The sequence below is a fragment of the Myodes glareolus genome, chromosome 24 (genome assembly GCF_982192425.1).
Source record: "Myodes glareolus chromosome 24, mMyoGla1.1, whole genome shotgun sequence".
Classification (NCBI taxonomy): Eukaryota; Metazoa; Chordata; class Mammalia; order Rodentia; family Cricetidae; genus Myodes; species Myodes glareolus.
Genome location: NC_142049.1, coordinates 35,621,697 through 35,636,014, shown reverse-complemented (window position 1 = coordinate 35,636,014; position 14,318 = coordinate 35,621,697). Strand labels below are relative to the sequence as shown.

The 14,318-nt window shown below is 45.6% G+C and overlaps 1 protein-coding gene across 2 annotated transcripts in view; it reads right to left on the bottom strand.

Moving 5' to 3' along the window:
- The window catches only part of Atp10a (ATPase phospholipid transporting 10A (putative)), a 163,498-nt gene that overhangs the window by 25,254 nt on the left and 123,926 nt on the right, over positions 1-14,318 (bottom strand). For both annotated transcript variants that reach the window (XM_048434731.3, XM_048434730.3), the window contains exons 8-11: positions 13,422-13,639; positions 11,147-11,341; positions 7,577-8,174; positions 65-168 (exon numbers count right to left, since the gene is read on the bottom strand). In XM_048434731.3, coding sequence (XP_048290688.3) covers positions 65-168; positions 7,577-8,174; positions 11,147-11,341; positions 13,422-13,639 — 1,115 coding nt within the window. The remainder of the gene's footprint in view (positions 1-64; positions 169-7,576; positions 8,175-11,146; positions 11,342-13,421; positions 13,640-14,318) is intronic.

Sequence of the window (14,318 nt, the reverse complement as noted above, 5' to 3'; positions counted from 1 at the left end):
CTGTGCACGGGAGGGACCGTTGCCCATGTGTGCCCCCCGAAGGGCCTCCTCCCCCCACACTCACCCGCTTGGCAATGCACAATGTGCGGAGGCCTTCCACGGCGTAGAGGTTGAGGTAATTCTGCGTTTTACTCCGGATCTTTTTCTGGTGCCTTCCTCTGGCGTCATCTAGGTGAGAGTACAAGTACAAGAGCCAGTGAGAGCGGCCCGGCTGAGCTCCCCAATGAGGGTCTACTTGTCATATTGATTGTAAGTGGTGTGCAGATGGCCTAGAACCCAAAGTCAGCCAGCTGTTGCTTCAATAAAGCAACTCATCAAAACACAAGTTTGGGGTTGTTTCGAAAATCCCTTGTTTCAGAAGCAGAGGAGAAGAAAACTTCATCGAGAGTGACTTGGCATGTTTTAGTTTAGTCTACTTAATAGACGTGTATGCTAACTTATAGATGAAAAGTTGACTGACCCTAACTCCTTTGTCTTCTCACAACATCCCCCACTATTGCTAAAAGAACTCCACATGGTATATAAATCATACGTTTACTAAGCACACACACATATTTTACACACACACACACTCCCTATATTAGAAATTTAAGTGTAACCGAACATTTTGTATATCATATTTTCTAACTCTGGCAATCCTGAGTCATGAGACATGAGACATCGGGACTCGGGGAGGCTTGTGTCCTATTCGAGTTCACCCCACCACAAGCTGGACCTGGTCAGCAATTCATGAGGTTGACATAGCATGCAGGAGGCTGACATTGAGGTGAAAAACCTCGTTCTGAGGCATGAAGCAGAATATAAAAGGACAAAGAGTACCCTCAAGACTCTGAAATGTCTCGCAGGCCAGTTACTTAGAGGGAGCTTCTTGCAGTCAGTAATGAACGCAAAGTGTTGTCCTGGATTATTTTAGCGCTTAAATTTACCGAAAGACAAGTTCAAAGACATCTTAACTTGGACTGCCTTTTACTGGTGCATCATCACTCTTGAAAGTTTCCTGGGCCTCTGGTCACTGTTTTAGCTTTGAAGTTAAAATACAAACCACCAGGCTCTTCCATTGTCTCTGCAGAGGAGCCTGTGGCTGGATTAACAGGAGAGTCAAGGGGTGCAGTGACTCTGATCCACCACAGTGGTTGAAAAACAAACAAACAAACAAACAAACAAACAAATACACATCATTCCCCAAACCGACTTTTTGAACTTAAGTAGGCTAGGTCATTCAAGATTTGGAATAGATGGAGGTAGGGTTGGCCATAGGCATCCACTTCTGGGGGGACACTGAGGTGTAGAAAGACTATCTACACAGAACCTGGTAGAGAAGAGTGCCTACCCTATCCAGCAAAAACTGCTCATTGGACTGCCCCCACCTCAGACACACGGACACAAGACTGTGGCACTTTGGAGAAACCTTTTCTACACTGTCCAGCAGCATCAAGGCAGGGCAGAGAGAGAAAAGACAGAGTTCCAGGGCTCAGAGGACCTGTTTCTAGGAATACTGGGATTGCTTGGTCGGTGGTCTGGTGAAGATATAAGATGCTGGGAAAACTCAAGCTCCACAATGCCCATCACCAAGGATCTGGAGAATCTAAGGAGACTGCACTGTGGAATGGGTGTGCATCACCCATTAGTCTGGCCATATCTGGGACCAGGGCCAGCAGGGTGCTGACTCAGGCTAAAGTACGTTCTTAATGCATGTGAGGTCATGCAAAAGCCTCTTCTTATTGATATTCTATAGCAATCCCTGTCCTTTGCTACCTGACTCCCAACGGAAGGACTTCTGTGTCTGTTGTTCAGCTCCCTAGATGATGGAAAACTTGTTCGCTCGGACACAGAAGCAAGGCTGCCATTTGCTGAAAAGAGCTCCACACAGAAGAATGCGGAGACTGCACCAGGGCCCTGGAGAGGCAGACAGAGTGCCAGAATGACAGCTCCTGCCACAGTGTGCAAAGATGGTGCGCATGTTCACCAACTTCCAGACAGCAGGACCAAGAGAGTTGCAACCGGCCAGACGCTGGGAAATGCTGCTGAGGCTCACAACACTAGGAGCCTCCCAAGGGGAGTGCGGATTCTCTTCTTGATCTCAATGTGTGTTTTCACAAAGCGCTGAGCATTATTTCTTTGCTACTTTAGAAATTACATTTTTCTGATAAGGACTTTGATTTCATTAGGACAGGGAATGGGAAAGGTGATTCTCTCCTCACTGATGGGAGAAGGAGAGCCAGGAAAATATTTACTCATGTATGAGGTAGCAGCATGTGAGTCCCTGTTCCTTGTTCTTATCCTTGTTCTCATCCTTGTTCTCAGAAAAGGACAGCGAAGACTGAAGGTTGCATCTTAAAGACCATGCAAAGCTATGACTCCACCAAACCACAGGCAAGGGAATTTTCAAGAGTGCAGACAGAGGAATGGGTAAGGGGTTCTGTTTATGTTTTCAGTCCACGGCATTTAGTCAGTGTGTCCACGGTTTCCTGGGAGGTAGGCATTGACACACTGAAAGTGAATGACTCATCCAGGGTCACAGAGCCAGGAAGCCCACTTGAGCAGAGAAGTCTGCGAGGGCTGGGTGCTCTATACCAACATTACACAACTGCCCATCATGGCAGGCAAGATAAAAAATTTGGCAGTGTGCTGTTGCAAGGAACCACTTGTTTTTTTGGGTCTAAGAATATGCTGCTTTGGAAAAGAGATCCTTTTTGTTTTTCACAGAGGATGAGAACCTGTGGATTGCTTCCAGACTAGTGTGACTTCATGGAACAGGACCTTCTGAAAGGTTGCCTTGAACACCCCTCAAAAAATTACTTCACCCAATAAACAACAGGAAGCAGTTTGGAGACAAATAACTATGCCCATATTCCCAAATATTGTTTATAAATGTTTGTTTACATTTAAAGGGGGATATGCTATAGAGATGGATACTTTGCATTGGTATGACTCTTGCTTTATTGATACAAATTTAAGGTCAATTTTGTTATATGTATATCTATTTATGCTCTTGATTAAGGTATTGTGATTGTGTAGCTCATTGAAAAATGCAAAGTATAATTAAGAAATACAAGTTAATAGATAGTCATCTATAAAAGTCAAGCTTATAGTCATGTTAGTTAGATTTTCTAGATATACGGAGATGTATTTCAGTTAGATGGGTATTCTTCAAATCTTTCAAAGACTTTTAAAATATGGCATTTAAAATGTTTAAAAACTTAAGACTTTTCATGACAATGAGACACATCTGCTCCTGGCAGCACCAAACTACTTCAAAAGGAAGATGGGCATCAAAGAGGTTCCTCATGGACTTTGCTAGCCATTTGGGCAAGAAACAGTTCTTGCATGGACTGCTTAACTGGACATGCAGGACCCACAGAGAAATGACTGCTGGACTTGCCTAAAGGTGAGACCATCCTTTGGGGTTCCTGCTTCATGAAAAAGTCTGCCAGACATTCTGAAAAACAGGAGAAAGTGACTGACAAACTACTAATATAGGCAGAACTGTCTTTGAAATTTCCTGCATCATGGAAAAATCTGCTGGATACCATGAGCCTGTAGGTTGAAGATGGATACCCCAATGGAACAGAAGAACTTTGGGTGACTGTCCAGGCAGTGAGATATTTCTATCAATTCTAGAGTTTTGGAAGTTGCTACAATGTACTTTCTCTTTACTTAGGTAATATTATATCCTTCTGGAGTCTTTGATGGAGTTGAAGAGTTTATAATTATTATTATAGTTTTCCTTAGTTATGATAAAAGATAAAGTAGATATAATATTGTAACTGTAATTCTTGCTTGATACCTATTTTGTTATATGTAATTTTACTATGTTAAAGTTAAAGCCTTCCTTTTTATTTAAACAGAAAAGCAGAGGTGATGTAGAAGTCCCCTCTGTGTGCTGCGTGATTACCATTAATGAATAAAGAAACTGCCTTGGCCTGTTGATAGGGCAGAACTTAGGTAGGTGAGGAGGACTGGACTGTATGCTGAGAAAAAAAGGGCGGAGTCAGAGGATGCCATGGATCTGCCCCTGGAGATAGATGCCAGAGATAGATGTGCTGAAACTTTGCTTGTAGGCCATGACCTCGTGGTGATATACAGATTAATAAAAATGGGCTAAATTAAGATATAAGAGTTAGCCAACAAGGAGCTAGATCTAATGGACCAAGCAGTGATTTAATCAATAGAGTTTCTGTGTCATTATTTCGGTTCTGGGTAGCCAGGACAAACAAGCAGTTCCTTGCAACAGTGGGCTGACACTGCCACACGGCTCCTCCCACTCTGTCACATTCACTACCACTCAGCCAGTTCATGATGCTTTCGGTGAAGTGTTGGGAGCTCTTTGAAGAAGGTGGGTGGGTTATATCCATCTCAGAGTCCTGTGTACCTTCCTGATATCACCATCTGTTCACAGGCGGAGTGGCCTGGCTACTGGGTGTTGCTTCCTGATGACAGCGAGCCATCTGTCATAAGTTTGCTCCTCTCCACACCTGCCTCCCTTTTTCAGACTAAAAGCTCAACAATAAATGCATGTACATGGCCACATGTCCAGATGGGTGAGTTCATAGAGACCCCAGTGCTATATGCTAGGGCTGCTCTTCCTGGTGCCCTCACTGCCTCAGTCTTAACTACCCACTCTACTTACACATCCTGCCTCCACAAACCAACTGTAATATTTCCCAGAGGAAGGCAGAAATGCACACAAACAAATTATTTTTATTTGCCCTACTTGCTATGCAGCACTTGAGAATTTGAGATATAGTTGTCATTACCTGGGCCTTCCAGGATGTAAGGAGTTTGAGCTCTGCTCTTAATATCTGCAGCAAACTGGAGATGGCAGCTTCTTCCTGAGGCCCACGATAGGGAGCAAAGAGGAACAAGGCATGTGGGTGCAACCTGCCCTGTGTTAGGGCTGCACGACAGAGCGGAAGGGGCTGTAAGTCTCCCCAAAGGAGAGGTTAGGTCCCCCAACCTTGACCTTAAAGTTGGTTCTGAATAGGTCTTGAAAAGACTAAATACTCTCCTGCCTTGCAAATGCTGGACAAGATAATCCTCGGGCAGACTAAGCAGCCACCATTCCTGGTCCCCTGCCTGTTCCTTCTTCACCCTCTAGTGAATGTCCTGACAGCGCCCCCCACTCCCCGCCCGAGCGCGCAAGTAATACTTCTTCCGCTGTGGCATATTAGGAGAGAAGGAAGGACATGGCAGCAAGCAGTACACAGTGTCCAGTTTATTTAATGACATCTGTTTCTGAAACAGCCTTAGCATGGGTGGACATTAAATGTCTTTTAGAAGTGGACCAATGGTAACGCAACTTGAATGCTCCAAAGGGCCATAAGTTGAAGGCTTGGTCCCACTGTTTTGGAAAAGGGTGGATGTTGTCCACAGACTGAACCTTGATGGAAGGTCATTAGATCACCAGGGATATGCTATCAAAAAGACCAGTAGGCCCTGGACTTCACTTCCTTCCCCTTTTGCTTCCCAGCCATGAGAGCAGAGGTTTGTTTCACTAGGTTAGCCTACAATGACACCCTCATCCCAATGCTAAGAGGGATAAAGTCGACCAACTGTAATGAAACCTCTAAAGTTTGAGCTGAAATAACCCTTCTCTTTACAGAATGGTCTTCTCAAACGTTTTGTTGTTGTCATGGAAAGTTGGCTAACGTAATCATTTTTTGTGGTTTGTCTATACAGTTGAGATGCTCTTAAACATATTAAAATAAGCACATACAGGCACAGAGCATACATGTGGCATGGCTGTGGCTTCATCCATGAAGTATATTTCCTTGAGCAGTTTGGCAGGGCTTACTGCCCTCCATCTAGGATAGGACAGACTGCTTCAGCTGACCTTTGCCCCACCCCACGTGCCAGTGAATTAGTTCATTCTCTGATAAGTTCACGCCTATAAAGTGTATCCTAATTAATGTGCCCTGCCTCTCTAATCCCCCTCCCACTCCCACCATGTGCCTTTCTCAGTACAGTGCCTTTACTTTTAACATGATGTACGGTAAAAGGGCCAAGTGGAACAGGAAACCAACCAATCACTGAGCACCCTGACTCTGAACCCAGAGCCAGTGAAAGGCACACACCCTGGATCTGATACCTGAGCCAGGGAAAGAAATACCCTTATCCCTGAACCCAGGACCAAAGAAACATGCCCTGACTCTGAAACCAGTGCTTAAGAAGCACACTTTGTCCCCAGAATCAGAGCCAATGAAAGCAATATGCCTTGGTCCTAAGATTAGAGTCAAAAAGCTAAAAAAGACCAGTGAAAGAAACACAGTTTGGCCATGAAATCAGAGCCATCTGTGCCCCTGATCAACTACACTAACCAGTCCCTGAGATGGGAAAACTAACCAATCGCTCTTCTCCCTGGGAAAACTCTGCCTCTAAGAAGCCCTATATAAACCTCTCTGCCTGTTCAGTTAGAGGCTGCCGTTTACCCTCCCTGGAAGAGGCAGCCACTCTCCTGGACTCCTCCTTCCCAAATAAATCTTTTTCTCAAAAGAGTGAAGATTTTCATTCACCAGCCAAGAATAGAAAAACCTGGCTAGGATGTCCCTTAGTGGACTGAGCTGTAAACCTTACTGAGATGCTCTCGTAGGGGCGCTGAGCAGAACTAAGCAGAACGGAAGAACCTTACTGGGGTGTTCCCTAAGGGGGACTAAGCAAGGCTGAGAAGAAAAAGGAACAACGTTTTGCCAGAGCCGGAGAAGATTGCTACATTTCTATGTGGGCTTCCCCTTTAGCAGAGTATTAGCAAAAGAAGTCAAATCTTGAACTCTATCAACAGAGTCTCACAGCAGGTGGCACACCAGCCGATTCCAGAATATGGAAGTCAGGAAGACTTCAGGGGTGTAAAGCAGCCGAGCCTGGGCTGGACCCCTTGAACCCCAAGCAGCATTAAGCCTCCACCTTCCTCCTGACTCAGGTGCAGTGCTGACAGACGGAAAACCCAGTCTGCTTTACAATGTGGCCTTTGCTTTCCTGCTGAAGGTGGGGAGCATTTCTACCTGGGTAGAGTTACAATCTCTTTTGACGGTTAATTGCACTGTGGTACTTAAATCACATTTTAACCTAGAAGGAATGAAGAGAGATTGACAAGAGGCTGCTTGACCCGTTGAGAACAGAGGAAAGGGGCTGTTAGGTCCACTTCTTGGGACCACAGCCTTCTCTCAAACAGCCTTGTAAACTGGCTGAAGACCCTGGGTAGACCTCAAAGCTGCCCCAGTTTGACAGCAGGAAGGAAACTTCCAGAACTTCTCATCTAAAATGCCCCAAGCTTCATTGTTCATATTTAAAGTATGATGCTAAAAAAATAATAATAAAATAATAATAAAAAAATAAAGTATGATGCTTCCCAAGTGATCTCCAACCCTACTATGCTAGAGGGCAAAAGACAGTTGGGTCAAGGAGCAAAAGCCCCAGAAATTCACAGCAGTATAAAACCTTGGCACTTGGAGCCCTGGGATCTCCAGATCTCTGGATCTCCAGAAACGATCCATGAAAATTCCTTTACTCAACTGGATAGGGTTTCTCAAAATGCCCTCCCTGACACTGGGGTGCCATGGGAGAGGAAGAGGGGGGTTACCTGAGGAGCATGGCAGCAAAAGATCCATAATCACCGAATCGGCCCCCTTGGTGTACACAATAATCTCATCAGTCAGCGGGTGTCGGATCACCACTGACATCCTCTTGCGGATGGAGTCGAAGCCAAGCGTGTGCAGCAGCTCGAAGGTGAGTCTGCCCAGGTGGGGCAGCTCCACGGACACCTGGTCGTGACGTCGGTCCACCAGCGTGCAGCTGTAGGCTCGGGCTGCATACACCAGGGCAGCCTCATCTGGGCTCTCAGCCTCATAGCGCAACTCCGGGTCCTGCTGCTTCATCTGCTCCCCAGGGCGCTTCTCTGGACTGCAGTCTGGGGTCCAGCCTTCTGCTTGAGCTGCCTGGCTGCTGTAGCCATTGCTGGCCATGGCCGGTGACACTTGCCCTTGCTTCTCCTCCAGCCTGAGGATCACGCTGTCCTGAGACAGGCTGGGAAGGAAACCAGATGCAGACTTGTGGCTGGACTTACTGATGGTCAGGTTCCCAATACTGCTACAACCGGAAGCCAGGCGACTGGGTGTGAACCTCCGAAGGAAGTCTTCTATCGTCTTCACTGGGGACTTCAGCTCCGACCTCACTCTCACCTGCGGGAGAAAGAGTTCAAAGTCAGGTGAGGAAAATCTCAGTGACCCTGCACTCTTCATAAGCGCCTCAGAGGAGCAAGTGGCTCACTGATACCTGGCACAAAATTGGGCCGATCTCCTCCACCCACACCCCAATTAAAAAGCCACTTGACGAGCATGGTGCGTCAAACCTACAACCCCAGTATTCAGGAGACCGAGCCAGGAGAATCACAAATTCAGTCTTGGCTACTTAAGAGACTATTCTTTGGACTTGTGTCCAAAAAAATATACAAATCAGATGTCTAAACCCAAAAGAATATATATATATATATATATATATATATATATACACAAGAATATATATATATATATATATATATATATATATATATATATATACACAAGAATATATATATATATACACACACGTATATATGTATATATGTGTGTGTTTATATACAAGTCACCTGTCTAAACCCAAAAGAATCTTTCTCAGCAGATTAATAGACTGATTCATGATCCAAATCACTAAGAAGTTTTAACAAGCATCACTAAGACAAGAGAAAGAAGCCATAAGCAGAATATTGTTAAAGGTTCCGAAGACTAACGGCAGAGCAAGGGAACCATACTTTAAGAGCAAATGTTGAAACAACAAAAAGCTGAACTATGCCTGAGCTCCAGTCAGACCAAATCCAGCATGGAGGGAGGGGCATGAAGCCCCACCTCTAGGTCAGAAGCCGTGGGCAACAGATATCTTTCCAGAGAGGCCAAGAAAAATCGCTTTTAAAGGTGTGGCCCCTGCTAAGTTGACCGGCCTCCAGCGATGGCCGTACCTCCAGGACTATATGGGCAGCACAAATTGTACTGGATCAGATTTTAAAATGGGGTAGGGGAAAGACGCACAAAAACTGAGAGCGTAGGGAAGTGAAGTGGATCTGGAAGGGGTTGGAGGAAGGAGTTAATGTAGTAAAAAGACACAGTAAGAATTCTCAAAGAAAGACTATAATAAAAAAAAAATACACAAAGAAAACAAGATGGGGCCGGGAGAGGGGGCAAATGTTGAAACAAAGCAAAACTGAACTGTAAGGATTCTTAAAACTTTATCACCGATCCTTGGGGACCAAAGCTGTGAATTACCACAGTAATTTCCAGTTAGACTAGGCACTAGGAAAAGTGAAATCATGAAAAGAATATTTTTTTCGGGGGAGTCCTAGAGTATTTCAATTTTTATTTGATTCTTTTGGTTCTGGGGACTGAGTCCAGGATCTCATGCATGTTAAACCTACTGTCTGGAACCATACTCCATGTCCATTAGAATGACTCCGTATACTATATGTCTGATGGGGGATAGGCCCATACTTCATGCCCATTTGAATGGTTACATATACTATATATCTGAATGGGAGATAGGCCCATACTCCATGTCCATTAGAATGACTCCATATACTATAAGTCTGATGGGGGATAGGCCCATACTTCATGCCCATTTGAATGGTTACATATACTATATATCTGAATGGGAGATAGGCATCACCATGCAGCTCACGGTAGCTCCAAAAACTCCTGACCATGGCATTTCCTGCCCCCACCCCAGATGCAGGAACAGAAATGCATCTAGAACCATGTTCATTTGCAATCCAAAGATGGATGATTAAATATTCTGTACCCTCCATGGAGCTGACAGCATATGTGACTTTCAAAACCTGCCACAGTTACCTGGGAGTCTCTTGCTTATTTGACATCTGCTATATGGCTTTTCTCTCTTAGGCCAAGGGTAACCTAGGAAACACTCAGCCCTCCAGGGATGTACATGGCAGAAGACTTTAATGCTCCGTGATAAAAGTTCCCAAAGCCAGGTAAGGGATGCTTAGGAAGCTTGTGCCACAGTTCGAAGCAGCTCCTGCTCGGAGCTGACAGTACGCACTTGTGGTCCAAACTACACAGAACTGCTCACTTGGGACCTTCCAGGACCTGTGGGACCTCACCGGACTGAAGCAGTGAGAATCAAGAGCATAGCTTTCTGATATACTACCCCAGGAGGAGCACTGTTCCACCTTGCTCACCCCACAGGGGTTCCATTAGTGGAGGCTGCTGAAAGAGCCGAGTCAGGAGGCTGGCGGAGGGAAGGTCTGGAGCACACACTCAGCCCCGAACAGCCTTTCCATCCATTTCTTGCCTGAGATGAACAGGCAGGCTCACGGGCATTCATTAAGCAGCCTGAATCATGACCACAGTTCTCAGAGGAACACTTACGGCACACAGAAGACCTTTTCATATAACCCTCCTCTCTCCAAAAGACCCTTAATGCTGGACCAAAGCAAACCCAACTTGGGTACTGCTGTTTCCAAAACCTTAAATAACCTCTGACTGAATCGTTCTCGCTTACTTCACCTTGTGGGACGATGATGAATGTATTAATTACTATCATCTTATATCTTTTGTATATAAGAACTTGACTCTGAGACCTTCCCATATATCCTCCCCACCCGTCTATGGCCCAGATGACATACCCAAGCACAGTGATGGAAATAACCTGTCTAAAGTTTCAAGTCAGGATGAAAGCTCACAAATCTTGTCCCAGAATCTGTACCCCAGCCATCTTCATCATCCCTCTTAGATGGTTCTGGAAGCCTGAGACTCTCTGGGTAAGTCACTTTGAGTAACAATTCTCTGACGCTGCCCAAAGCCATGAAGTTCTGAAGTGCCAGGGCAGGTGGGGCTCCTCCAAGTCACATGGCCACCCCAGAGGCTAGGTCCTCACTGGCCTCTGTGTACACCCCTTCCATCCTAGGCCCAAAAGGTGTTTGACAAGCTGTCCTTCCACCTACTGCGGGCTGATGGCCACTCTGCCCCTCTAGCATCCTCTTCAGCCTGAGGCACCACCCGTGAGCAGCTTCTGGCAGGACAGTGAAACACACTGACTAAGAGTCCCCGTGCAGGCCTCAGGGAGCGTCAAGGACACCGTGGGGCGTCAGAGATACCGCAGTGCTTGCCTTTTGTCGTGGCTGATCCGGAGACGTGACCACCACTGTATTACAGATGGTAAGTGCAACAAAGAAGTCAAAAACATCAGAGAGCTCAGGTGAGAGGTGGGCCAGAGGGTGCTCCTGGTGTCTGGCAGTGGCCAGGTACCTGTCACACTCGCTCACTTTCTCCAGCAGCTTGGGGTCAGGCGTAATGTCTTTCTCCTGGGAAGAAAATAGAGAGTGCATGGTGAGTCTGACCTGGTAACCTGCCAAGTGCTCCGGTACTTAACTGTTTAAGCAGACTTGAATTTGTATAAGGTATGGATAGAATTTCATCACACTGTGGGCATACCACTTTCCAGCTGTGCTTTACATGTGACTTCAACGGTATAACATACTTCCATAGTGAAATAAATTGATATATGTGAATATACTTCTTAGGAGATAGTAAGATATACTCCCAGTCTAGAAAAACTCAAAACTTAGGTGGTCTGTATTTCATTGCCCCACAAAATAATATCTACATTCTGAAAATCATGTCTCCACACTTCCTTGAGATATCATCTCCTTACATTCAAATAATTAAAATATTTTACATAATCAGTATAGTTTATAGAAAATTGACAATAAATTGACAGTTTTCTCTCAAAGTCCATCATATGAACTCTTCCACAGCTTAAGATTGTATGAGAGAAAAGTGGATATGGGAGCAGGGAAGTAGATATCTTAACTAATTAATTAATTAAGGGAGCCATTTTAGGTTTTGCAAGAGACTTGACTCTAGAGGGGTTCCCAGGTGTCCAAGTAGATGTCCCCAGCTTGTTCCTTGGGCAGTAGAGGAGAGGGTGCCTGAACTGGCCTTATCCCATAGCCACACTGATGAATATCTTGCATATCACCATAGAATCTTCATCCGCCGATAGACGGAGATAGAGATAGAGACCCACATTGGAGCATTAGACTGAGCTCCCAAGGTCCTAATAAAGAGCAGAAGGAGGGAGAACATGAGCAAGGAAGTCAGGACCATGAGGGGTGCGTCCACCCACTGAGATGGTGGGATTGATCTAATGGGAGCTCACCAAGGCCAGCTGGACTGGGACTGAAGGAGCATGTGATCAAACCAGACTCTCTGAATGTGGCTGACAATGAGGGCTGACTGAGAAGCCAAGGACAATGGCACTGGGTTTTGATTCTCCCACATGGACTGACTTTGTGGGAGCCTAGTCTGTTTGGATGCTCACCTTCCTAAACCTGGATAGAGCGGAGAGGACCTTGAACTTCCCACAGGGCAGGGAACCCTGACTGCTTTTAGGACTGAAGAGGGAGGGGGAGTGGGAGGGAAATGGGAGGACGTGGAAATTTTTAATAAATAAATAAGTAAAATTTCAAAAATAAAAAAAAAGATTATATGAGAACACGAGAAAAATCATCGTCAAAGTAAATGAATGTACTATAATTATCTGGGTACCCGTTGCTACTGGCTACTTAACTTACACCATCCTGCTGGTATAAACAGCATACTGGTAAACTTGTTATAGTAATTGTTGACTGAATAACTAAATTGCTAGGTCAGAAAGTTGAATATTCATGTACTCGTTACAGACTGCAGAATGCTGGAAGGAAAATACGTTCCAATGCGGTTCTCCTTTTGCCTTCCAGACCCGTCTTTCCACATCACAGATCTGAACCCAAAGATTAACATCCACAATCCTAGATACCTGGACTTACATACACAGTAGCTTCTGTACCAGTCAAGAAAATCTCCAAAGAATGAGACAATTCAAAATGAGCACAAAGGATTTCCTCTCTGTTCTTCAAACATTGCAGAAGTCAAAGGATCTCTTCGGGACCTGTTACATCAAGAAATTTCCCAGCCTAATGGCAGTGGTCCATAGACACATTAGCCACCGACAAGAAAGAAATTTGCTTTGCGCTCATCTAATTAAAACTTTATGGGGCAGGTAATTTGGATCTGCCTTTTCACACATGCCATCTTGTTCCAGTGTTTTGTTCCTTTCATTTGACTAGCCTTCCTCTTTGTCACCTCTTTAGGTGGCTCGCCTGGCAACCACCCAGCAGCAGACACCATGGCACAGAGGCATAAGAAGTGTTTCAGGAAAGATACAATGGTAGAGAGAGGGATTGGCCAGACTGCTTCTGTTTGTGGAGCACAGACAGGCCTGGGCTTATGTGTGTGATTAAAAAAGAATTTTGATCATCAGAGAAAATGAGAGTGGGAAGAGAGCAGAATGATGGGCTCCCCCCTCCCCTGGCAGGAGAGCCCCACATCTCCTGAACTCACCATGGGGCTGCTAAAGGCAGTGTGCTTCGACAGCATGCTGACTCTCTTGGCCTCAGCCAGACTGCCTGTGCGCCGGTGGCATTTGATACTCGGGTTCTTGAGAGTGACACGGATGCTTTGGTGGCTTCCGGTGCTGCCACGGTGGGAGGCTGGGCCCAGCTTGGACACCACTTCCTCCTCTTCTGAGTCCACCTCTTGGTACCTGGCCAGTCGCTGGGCTATGGGGACAGGGACACAATGGAAGACATCATGGGGGCAGGCATAATCAATACAGCATGGTGTAGGGTCTATGACGGGCTGTCCCACGGGACACCCTATCCACACTCTCTGATGACAAGACTGTACCTAGTGTTTCACTGACAAGGGGCTTAGCAAAGTTACTACAACATCCCGACTTATTTGCGACCTCCATGAGCTTACTGAGTGGACAAACCCAAAGGCAGCAAAACATTTTGGCTTTATTATTATGTTTAATGACAGAATCTTTCACAGGTAAGAAGACTGTAACATGAGGAGGCCTGCTTGTTGGGGGTTTCTGTCCTGCCCGGTTCCCACAGCTGTTTAGTCCCAAAGAAAATCACCCAGAGGTCTCCATAATTTACAAAACTGATTGGCCCATTAGCTCAGGCTTTTTATTTGCTCTTACCCCATTATTCTGATCTATTTTTACCATATGGCTCGGTACCTTTTTCACCTGGCAGGTCACATCCTGCTTCCTCGTTGGACTGGGAGGAATCAGCTTCCTCCTTTCCAGAATTCTCCTGTTCTCATTGCATCACCTCTACTTCCTGTCTGGTTTTCCCACCTAAACTTCCTGCCTGGCCAATCAGCATTTATTTAAAATATGATTGACAGAATACAGACAATTCTCCCGCACCAGAAGACCAAGTCTCATGT